The 11,218-nt window shown below is 37.2% G+C and overlaps 1 protein-coding gene across 1 annotated transcript in view; it reads left to right on the top strand.

Annotated features, from left to right (window-relative positions):
- The first annotated feature begins 4,197 nt into the window (after window positions 1-4,197).
- The window catches only part of cps1 (carbamoyl-phosphate synthase 1, mitochondrial), a 48,330-nt gene continuing 41,309 nt past the window's right edge, over window positions 4,198-11,218 (top strand). Inside the window, exons 1-15 of the mRNA XM_051906829.1 lie at window positions 4,198-5,069; window positions 5,224-5,345; window positions 5,988-6,132; window positions 6,284-6,373; window positions 6,450-6,506; window positions 6,588-6,680; window positions 6,756-6,845; window positions 6,934-7,062; window positions 7,389-7,495; window positions 7,710-7,851; window positions 8,317-8,394; window positions 8,589-8,687; window positions 8,786-8,881; window positions 10,713-10,902; window positions 10,991-11,148. Coding sequence (XP_051762789.1) covers window positions 4,977-5,069; window positions 5,224-5,345; window positions 5,988-6,132; window positions 6,284-6,373; window positions 6,450-6,506; window positions 6,588-6,680; window positions 6,756-6,845; window positions 6,934-7,062; window positions 7,389-7,495; window positions 7,710-7,851; window positions 8,317-8,394; window positions 8,589-8,687; window positions 8,786-8,881; window positions 10,713-10,902; window positions 10,991-11,148 — 1,689 coding nt within the window. The 5' untranslated portion in view covers window positions 4,198-4,976. The remainder of the gene's footprint in view (window positions 5,070-5,223; window positions 5,346-5,987; window positions 6,133-6,283; window positions 6,374-6,449; window positions 6,507-6,587; window positions 6,681-6,755; window positions 6,846-6,933; window positions 7,063-7,388; window positions 7,496-7,709; window positions 7,852-8,316; window positions 8,395-8,588; window positions 8,688-8,785; window positions 8,882-10,712; window positions 10,903-10,990; window positions 11,149-11,218) is intronic.

The raw sequence follows: 11,218 nt of genomic DNA, 5'->3' as shown, positions 1-11,218 counted from the left end.
GCTTGGTTATTTGGTATGATGTTGGGGGTGGGGAGGAGTCATCAAGTTTGATAGAACATGTCATCTTCTCTAGTATGTATCAGGTTTGGTGGAACCAGAGTTGTTTGGCCCTGATTCCTCATTTTTGCCTAAAAAAGGTCATTTTTTATGTATTTGGTGCTAAATAAAGGTGCTTAAAGGGATAGAGACTGGACTATCTCTTTAAGAACGTTTAAATATATTGAGCAGTGCTTGGCGATCATACGGTATAAACGGTATGGTATAAACACCTGTGACTCGTTTTACGTCATTTAATCATATGTTTTCAGTGTATCATGTGATCTGCACAAGAATATCCTGTTTTCCACAGCAACCCGAGACTGAGCTTTCAAAACATCAGTGAAGCCTCAATATAAAACTCCTGCATCACAAACATGCTACTCCAGATCAGATATGAAAACATCCCCATTTGACTCTCCTCAAACTACACAAGCTATACTAATGAGGTAAGCAAATTTATGCCCATCATCATACAGTAAAAGCCTGCAGGGTGTCATGCCAAGGTGACGCACATCTCTGGATTAATTTAGTATCTTTTTGAGAGCGCAACAGGGAGGACGTGCCAACCGTGAGGAAGGAGACAGACACTCTGAGGAAAGGTGAAAAGGTCTCACGGTGAAACACTTCACCATGTGTGGCCAAGGAAATGATGATGTTTTTCTTCGATAGCACACTTTCACATAATAAATAACATGCGTTGACATAACATTATTTGTTTGTATTATTTTTGGTTAAATCTTAGCACTTTTATATGTGGACTAATTTTTAATCTTAGCCTATAAATAAAATTTTGCTAATTGGATAATAAAACATGAAGTATCGGTGACTAAAAAGACACATAAAGTCAAAGTGATTTGTACAGTGTCTTTCCTATGTCTAAAAATATTAAAAAACTACTTGAGGCATTAGTCATTGGTGTCTTATAACATTAAGAGACACAGATATGGGATGATCATATCTTATATACCCACAACTATCTGAAACACAACACAACTACACATTGATCCCATAGAAATACTTCTTAATGTACGTTATCTTGTATTTGTGTCTCTCTTTGTATATTTTTTTATTCTGTCTGAATATTTGACTGAATGTGACTGAAAATAATGGCTTACGGTATCAGCTAACAACATTGAAACTAGATTCAGATGTGATGTCTCTTTTACTGTCACTGGGACAAGAAAAAGTCTCATGATGTCACATTGAATGTGACTCAAAGTGACACAAAATTAAGTGTATCTCCATCATAAATTCCTCTGACATCTTTAAAGTTGAGTTTGGGCCTTAAACACTCCACCGAAAAACACTTTTGTCCTTCACAAATATGATCAAATATATTTTAGACACTACTGACAGATACAAGTATGCAATTGTGGATAAATGTGAATAATGTATAGTTTCCCATGTGAATAATGTATTTACCTAAGTATATGATTCAAGATTTCAAGAGATACTGAAGGACAAACTGCGCTGAGTGAATGAAACATGGTGCTGCCATCTTAAGAATAGAGTAGGAAATGACTGGTGTTATTTTCAGATAACCTTAAGGCAGAGCAACAGAAGCATTCTGACTCATAGAGGTCACAGATTCTGCATAGTTCGGACCTCAATGGTTCTGATGTGAGTCCCCATAACTAACAGTGCCGCTCACCCTCCTGGACTCCTTACTAATTCCATAAGGAATGGGATTGTAACTTAGCCCCTGGACAGATGGGCCTTATTTATAGCCCTTCCTGAAGAGGTGCGAAGTTTTCTTGGGATCTCTCTGAGGGGGGGCCACAGCTCCTTAAGGGGGTTGATTCAACGTCACCTGCCTATCCCTTAAAGCCGTCTCAGACAGATTATAAAGGGTAAAGCTAAACAAAGCAGCACACAGCCTTGAAAAGCGGCTGCAACTCCCACTGAGGGTCTCCAAGCCATCTGAACGGCAGCCCCTTACTCTATAAGAATACCTATTATAGTTCCTTGGAATTGCTGAAGTCACCAACAAACGTCATCAGAGAGGCCCGCCCATCACTTCTGGTTCAAGTGCTGAGATGGAATAAAATACCAAGTAATCATTTGCATATACTAGAGGCTGCTAGAATGTTCTAGTGCTGCATTAGATATGCTGAGATGTGGATAAACACTTCAGGATTACAGCTATTACAACGTCAGGCCCCAAATCTCACACATAAATATAAAAAATAATTAAAAATAATGTTTGCTCAAGTTTCTGAAACTTCCAAAATGGCTTTATGTAATCTGCTTTAACTTTACATGCATCATTAAATTTGTTGTTTTACATTGGAAAATGGTCACTCATTTTATTCTGTTGTCATCTATAGAGGAAAGACACGACTAATGAGCATTTAGACCAACATGGCCTTGGTTATTTTCAGACCTTTGTATATGGCTGGGGATCTCTGAAAACAGCAAATGGGATCCCAGCCAAAATGGATGGGCTCCAGAAGAAGAAACTAACCGTATTTGTGTAGTGTGAGGATCCAGCGCTGAGCTGTAATAGAAAGCTATGCATTTCTGAAACACCCCATACCCCCTAATCACTTAACAATTTTCCGTCTTATTATGCCAGCAGGCTCTTAGAATAGAAAAGGAGCACAGAAGTATTGAAGGCTATGTTAAGACAGGGATGTTCTCTCCATTCAATTTCTTATGTAGACACAGGGATCACATTGCAGGAGAATCAGTTATTATAAACACGATGATTTCATCCCATAACATATTTGAGATGAGGAATACTGATGCTGAAGTACAACGCTAGATTTAGCTTGATGCTAGATTTACATATTTAAATTAAGATGAACTTAATATCTCATATTCTTGATTGTGAGGGGTTTCCCCATTATTATAATAACGTTAAAACTCAAAATACTGTTTAATCATCGCATGGTCTTTACAGACTTACCTCATAGAATCTCAACAGTAGATGAGTTTTCATAGGATGACGACTAGAGGGCAGTGCACTGTAAAACAATGGATCAGGGTTTGGCTGGTTATTTTCTACAGTATACCCCTGCTGGTAGAGGACGTAACTACACAACAATAAAAAGAGTTCTTGCATAAAACATACAAAAATGTAACTAGAACTAAGCTAATACACACAAATTATAATGCCAAAAACATGTGAACAGGTGAATGAGGGACCCTGTTTTCTGACTGAAATGGTATGGTCCAATTTCCTGGTGGTGTCGCATTAAGTTGGAGCCGAAACCTTTGATTTTACCAGTCACTCCTTTAGTTCAGAATCGGACTCGAGTGGGTGAACAGGTAAATCACCTAAATAGCAAGCACTATATACACGTGCAGTACTCTGTATATGATATCTGTGAATTCAGGTAGATTGGGACACTTTTTGCCATTGAGATGGCTGGGGAAAAATGTCCCAATCAAACTGAATTCACCCTAATATTCTTAATAAAAGTTGTAAAAGTTATGTAGGCTAATTTGAAAGAGTTTATAATTGAGATAAATAAACTATAATAAAACAAATCAAACCAAATGTTGATGAGACCAGTTTCACTCATGCATTTGAGTGTGCAGTGTGCAGTGTGCTACACATCTGTTACACAGAATACCATGGTTTAGTCTGTGGCCAAGTTTACGCTACTTACAACCTGCCACAGCTGATGTATATTGTTCCTGTTCGACTTTGTCTTTGCTGAATGGTGCCACACATTATGTGCTGTTTCTGACAGACTGCTGAATCCACCAGAGTGGCGGCCTTGGCACTGAGCCCTCCCAGCATGCTCAGCAAAGTCCTGCACCAGCATTAATCCCCTGATAGGGGCTCTCTCTATTGTCAGAAGGAGAGGGAAAGAGCAGAGATTTGCTCACTGTAGCAAACTGTGGATCAGGGTTGCAAATGTGAATGCATGGTTAGTGCTGTAGTTTCATCGGAAGTCTGTGTGATTCTCCTTTACAAGGCATATTAGAGCTTACTTTTAAAAATCCTAAATACAACATATGACATTTGCTACCTGGTCTGGCATGTAGACTGATGCAAGGTTTTGCATTGTTGAAATTATATGGAAATTAATTATATGCACATTGCATCTGACTCCACCTTCCCCCCTCCAATTTTTAAATTGTATTTTTTATTCTTCTCTATAAGAATTTTTTTGTGATATTTGAAATTTATTGGACGTTATAGTTTTACTATATTAATGCTTTTCATCATTGTAATTATCCGTGTTATTTTAGTATTATTTATAAACTATTATATCTTTATTTTGAATGAGCTTTTTATATTTAAAAATGAGCTTTTTATATTTTTTTATATTTTATAATTTTCGTTTAAGGTTTGGTAATTTATCTTTTGTCAACTGAATTCGTTTTTTAAACGTTATAGGCTAAGTTTTTTTTTTTTTTTTTTTTAAATCAGTTTTAGTTTTAGTAATTTTAGTGCTTCATCGGAAACTTATTCCATTTAGTTGTCAAGACAACACTTTTAGAAGTTTTTCCATATAAAATATTTATATTTCATTTGAGCTTTATTTCAATATCGGAAAAGTATTTTTAAATTATTTTAACATTAATTTTAGTTTTAGTTAACAGTAAAAACACTGCCATTTTTGTAATATATTTAAAAATGTAGCAGGTGTATGGACATGCGTTACTTTACACGGAGGTCTAAATATGATTTACAATTTTGAAACGCTGATAATGGCAAGAGTTATTCAATAATCACCTGCATCGTCTTCAGCCATCGAAGTCAAACTGACCAATCAGAGCACAGAGCGTTGAGTAAGCGATGAGAGTGCTAGTATCTCGTGCTCTCTCTCCATCTCCAACTTTACACAGCGGCAGCGGTTGAACTGAGCGCGGTGTGTTCACCGGTGCATGGAAATATTTTAAACCCTCTTCAAGCTGATATTCACATATACTTTGAAAATAGCGCACATTGTAAAGGAGAAAACAAAACTTCTGGACAGAATATGTCAAAAATCTTAACAGTCTGTGGAGTTGCCAAATCACTGAGGCTGGGATGGCGCAACTGGAGAACATCAACGAGGTTGCTCAGCTTTAAGGTGTGTTAACTTTGAGTTTATATGGTTGAGCACATTACATGATATGAGGTAAGAAAGCTTTGGTGAAAATTGAACTGTGACACGACAGTCAAAACTCCTGGAAATCTGTCTCACATTTTGCTTCACTTTGCACATCATGAATTCCTTGCCACAGTCTAACGTCCAGGCTCAGACTGCACACCTGGTGCTTGAAGATGGGACCAAGATGAAGGGATACTCCTTTGGCCATGATCACTCTGCAGCTGGAGAGCTAGTCTTCAACACAGGGCTAGTTGGGTAAGAAGGGATACTCTGAATATAGTCATGCATTAGAGTGTTTTGGCAGTTGTGGAAAGTGCAAAAAAGAAACATCTTTCTATTTTTTTCAACCAATCAGTGGCAACACTCATGTAATAAAACATTTTCTAACCTAAAACCAAATGTTTCAGCTGTAACTCCTCCTAAAGCTTTCAAGTACTTTAGCCTAGAATCAGTCTACCAGCCATCCAGAACACTCTTGTAACCACATCGTTTTCAAACTTGAAATCTCGCCTGAAAGTTTTAATTACGTAAGACCTAAATGCTTTATTCTTTGTAACGTCAATATTCCCAGTTACTTTGTCAAGTCAATATACAGAGGTTTCTGTCATTATATTAGCTTTAAAGTCACCACCAAGAAATCAAAATGGACAATTCTTGTATTTTTAGAGTATATTATTGCAGCATTTATAAATGATTTATATATATATATCCCCAACCTGTCGCATAGATGAGATCGCAGCAACAGCAAACCACAACGATCCCGTCATACATTTTTTTTTTATTGTTCCAAAAGCCGTTTTACTTGGATATACATCACAATAGAGAAGAAAAGATTATTGCAACTTTAGTTTGATGCTGACTTTAAGCATTATCTTAAAGTTTGTCTATTATCTCCAGCTATCCTGAAGCTCTGACAGACCCCAGTTACAGAGGGCAGATTCTGACCCTCACCTACCCCATTGTGGGAAACTATGGTGTTCCCAACACACAGGAGCTGGATGAGCTGGGATTGAAGAAAAATGTGGAGTCTGATCGCATTCAGGTGAACTATGCAGCCCGTACAGTACTAGCAATGCTAAGATCATGTGTTTTATTCTTAGGGAATGCACAAACTGATAAAAATAAATGTAAATATATATTCAGCCCTTACATGCAGTCATGATTGTTTGTTTCCATGTATTTGTTGTTGGAAGGTGTCAGGATTGCTGGTTCAGGACTACAGTGCAGAGTACAGTCACTGGAACTCTGTAAAATCACTGGCACAGTGGCTTCAGGAGGAGAAGGTGTGTATCCATTTATTCTACTTCTACTTATTAATATTCTTACTTCTACTTACTTCTACTTACTTTTTACTTTAAGGTGCCGGCACTTTTTGGGATAGATACCAGGATGCTGACAAAGATTATTAGAGACAAGGTCAGCATTTCCGCAACTTTGAAGTATGCACAGTTTGTCCTAAATACATTCTGAAGGTTCCTATTTTTTTCTTCTAATAAGGGTACTGTTTTGGGGAAGATTGAATTTGATGGTCAGCCAGTGGAGATCACAGACCCTAACCAACGAAATCTAGTGGCTGAGGTCTCAACCAAGGTAACCAGCATACTTGATTAAATTGCTGTCACTGCATTTTCAGTGAGTGTTCACCATATCTCTTCCTGCTTTAAGGATATTCAAGTGTTTGGGAAAGGTAACCCAATCAAAGTGGTTGCTGTTGACTGTGGAATCAAGCACAACATTATAAGACTACTTGTCAAGGTAGGGAATTTTGGTTGTGGTCTTCTGTGGAAACAATAAACATTATAGCTTACATTTAAAATCTTTTCTTTTTTTATATATATTCTAGCGTGGAGCAGAGGTGCATTTAGTGCCATGGGACCAAGACCTGATGAGTTTGGAGTATGACGGTCTCTTCATTTCCAACGGCCCAGGAGATCCTTCACTGGCAAACACTTTGGTTCAAAATGTTCGCAAGGTATGATAGATAGTATTGTCATTGCTTTGAACAATTCATTTGGAATCATTCATCTGAAACCACTTTCATTTTTTGCTGTCATCTATTAGGCCACTGGTAACCAAATCATTTTTTTTTTTTTCATTTAATGTGCTGTTTTTTTTTTTTTTTTATATGTTACATTACAGAAGTAAAGTGGGTTGCAAACAGCAGTTTAAATTGACTATTTACATTAGGTAACAAGTGAAAAAATAATTAAGTTAGGTAAACTATAAAATGGGATTTTGAAAATTAATAAATTGTCACACTATGCTCATTTTTCATCCTGCCATCATAATGACCTTTAGGTGCTGGAAAGTGACTGTCCTCAGCCAGTGTTTGGTATTTGTATGGGGAATCAAATCACAGCTCTGGCAGCTGGTGCACAGTCTTATAAACTACCAATGGGAAACAGGTACAAATCATTATTATTATTGTATTATAGACCCACCTAGTCTATTACATAGACCCTAGTTTACTGATTATATGTCAAATTTGATTTCATGTGGGTCTGGTAATGGAATACAAGGACAAAATACTATGGCAGAAGAAGAGAAAGCATAACTTTTGTCATTTGTACCCTTAGACTAATTAGAAAGACTTATTTTTAATTAGTTCTTTTTTTACAGAGGCCAAAACCAGCCAGTTGTGAACGTGATGACGGGCCAAGCTTTCATCACAGCTCAGAATCATGGGTATGGCATAGACAGCGAGTCTCTTCCTCCAGGCTGGAGTCCTCTCTTCATCAACGCAAATGATGGAACCAATGAGGTCTGTGTCGCTGGATTTAACCTAAAGGGATGCTTCTCCTAAAACAATTCATTTAATCACCCTTATGTCTTTCCAAACCTGTTCAACCTTCTCTCTTACATGGAACACGAGTAAAAATATGAATTTTTCCATATAAAGAAAGTAGTGGGGAGTCTCTCTGTCAAACTCAAAAGCTTTGTCATTGTTGGGTGACCTATCACTTTAACTGTGACTGACTGTCGAAAAATTAATTAAAAAGTGCCCGGAAGGTTTTTAAGTAATGTGTTTCGCTTCTGTGGTTGATCTCCCTTAAAGTAACACCTCAACATTGGTTTGACTACTATGGCCTCTGATATACTATGGTCACTGATTGATAATTAATTTTTAGGCTGTTTAGAAAAGATTCATATTTGTGAAAAGCTTTTGTTTTGCTTTTAGGGGAATCTGGGTTAACGCCTAACACTGTTTTCTCTTCTACTCTTCCAGGGCATTATGCATAATACCAAACCAGTGTTCACAGCGCAGTTTCACCCTGAGGCCAAAGGAGGACCCACAGACACAGAGGTACCACAGCACTGTCAGAGGATTGTGAAGAGTCTGATCTTTTTGTTTTTCATGGCTGAATGTCCTCTCTTGATCATGTTGTGTTGAATCCTCCATAGGGATTCATACATGACTTCCCTACACAGCAGGATGCTGATTATTTCATTAAAAACCAGTCAGTGTACTTGAGCACTTTCTTCAATTATCTTTTATAGTTCCTGTTTGATGCTTTCATCTCGCTGATAAGGAAGGGGAAGGAGGGGAGCATCTCATCTGTGATGCCAAAGAAACCTGTTGTTCCTCAGAGAATCCAGGTGGGGGAGACAAACTACATAAGTTTAAAGTCCTATCTGCTGGCATGTTGTGTTGAGTTCAGATACAGACACTTGTTTGTTGTCCTTCTTTTACTCAGGTATCCAAAGTGCTGGTGCTGGGGTCTGGAGGCCTGTCCATTGGTCAGGCTGGAGAATTTGACTACTCAGGATCCCAGGCTGTCAAAGCAATGAAGGTGAGCTGTTTTGTTTATTTCTGTGGGTTGTACCTCTTTGCAGTGACCTAGTTCAGTCCTTCTCAAACCTTTCAGGCCAAGTACCAAAAAGTACCACCCTTTTACAGTCATGAGTCTTAATAGAGTCTTTTTGAGCACACCTTAAATAAAGCCTTAGAATAAATTTCTGAAGGTTCAAGATTGTGTATGTAAGTTAGTGCTAATTTGTTGCCGATGAACTAGACATAGATGTGTTGTTCACCAGCAAAAATGTTTTGTGGTAAATCTGGTTGACCAAGGAAGTCTTGCTAGTAGTTGGGACATTAGCAGACCATCATCCAAAACGGCAATCTTAAAGGGATAGTTCACCCAAAAGTGAAAATTCTGTCATCATTTACTCACCCTCAAGTTGTTCCAAACCTGTATAAACAGTTTTGTTCTGCTGAACACAAAGGAAGATATTTGGAAGAATGTTTGTATTACCAAGCAGATCTAGCCCCCTTATTGACTACCATTTTATTTTTTTTCCTACTATGGTATTAAATGGGGGGCGAGATCTGCTTGGTTACAAACATTCTTCCAAATATCTTCCTTTGTGTTCAGCAGAACAAAGATATTTATACAGGTTTGGAACAACTTAAGGGTGAGTAAATGATGACAGAATATTTTAGCTTTTATTTTTATATTTTCAGTTTTTATTTTATTTTTAGTTTCAGTTAGAGTCATTTTGTGCTTTTAAGTTTCATTTTTTGTAATTTTTATTAGTTTTTTTTTTTTAAATAGTTCTATTTAGCTTTAATTTATTTTTATTTGTTTTAGTAAATCATTTTAGAACTTCAACTTAAAATCATTTTAGTTAGATGCCAAGGCAACATTTCAAATTTTTGTTTAACCCTTAAATGTATGAATGTTTCGCCAATCATTATTACATATTCGAGTCTTTAGCAACCCAGAACTATATCTAACACGAATGGATCTCTACCTGTGGTGATAACATAAAACTCTCCTGATATTAGAGTAACAATTACAGACGAATAAAATGAAGCATATTTTGTTACCTTTTGGAGCTTGGAAGGGTTCAGTTTGAGCAGATGTTTTATACCATAATCACTGTCCTCGTCAGAGCTCATTACTCAGTATTTTCAGCATCTGGCTTATATTATAGCTATAATGTTTATTGCTGACAGCTTCTTCACCAGATCCAACATCAAGTGACAGTGACACTAATATTTGATTGCATTCAGTACTTGCTCTGCAGTAAATTGCTGAGCCATTTCAAGTTTTGCTGATGATACTTCTTATTCTTTTGTTTTCTGTGAAACGTCACTTCATCATTGTGTATCAGACATTGCAACCTTGTGGAATAAAGGTGAATTGCACTTGTTCAGTCATCAAAGATTCAGTTGTTGTTGTGCAAAAAAAATATACTTTCACTGTTACAAGCCTCGAGTCTTTTTTCTTGTTATTTTGTTTGTAATGAATTGATGAAGTAATACTAAGAATGGTGATGTCTAACTTTAAAAAATGAATGAGAAGGAAGGTAGTGAATGATGTCTCGGGTCACTAAAGACCCGAGGGATGCTTTAAAGGATTTAGTAATATAGTATGTATATTTCAATTCATATTTCATTTCAATTACCGAAAACGATTTTTAATCATTTTAGCCTTAGCTAATGTGTGTGTATAGGATTTTAAATATTATTATTATTATTAATAATAATAATAATAGTAATAATAATAATCAAAATATAATTCTATACTTTTTTCAAAGAGTTGTACATTTCCAGAGTCATGTTGAAACAACAGTACAGATGTTCTTTCTCACCTCAGTGTTTCTTGTTTCTGTCTACAGGAGGAAAACCTGCAAACAGTGCTGATTAACCCCAACATTGCCTCTGTTCAAACTAACGAGGTTGGCACCAAGCAGGCAGACTCTGTGTACTTCCTGCCCGTTACTCCTGAGTTTGTGACGGAGGTGATCAGAGTAGAGCGACCTGACGGCATCCTGCTCTCCATGGGAGGACAGACTGCTCTCAACTGCGGTGAGCATTCAGCGTCACACATTACCAAATTTAACAGGACTGAAAAGGATTGATTAATGGTACATTATGTTCCTGTATGTGGTCCCAGGGGTGGAGCTCTTTCAGAGTGGCGTCTTGCAGAAGTATGGAGTGCAGGTTTTGGGCACACCTGTGGAGTCTATCATGGCCACTGAGGACCGGCAGCTCTTTTCAGACAAACTAATGGAGATCAACGAAAAGATTGCTCCCAGTATCGCTGTTAAAACGGTGAGTTGCAAAATGTGGTACTTTTCAATGTAAATGCTACATTTGGGCATTGTTTGAATAGATATTTGTC

This window comes from Ctenopharyngodon idella, chromosome 9 (genome assembly GCF_019924925.1).
Source record: "Ctenopharyngodon idella isolate HZGC_01 chromosome 9, HZGC01, whole genome shotgun sequence".
Classification (NCBI taxonomy): Eukaryota; Metazoa; Chordata; class Actinopteri; order Cypriniformes; family Xenocyprididae; genus Ctenopharyngodon; species Ctenopharyngodon idella.
This window is presented reverse-complemented; position numbering and strand designations above follow the sequence as displayed.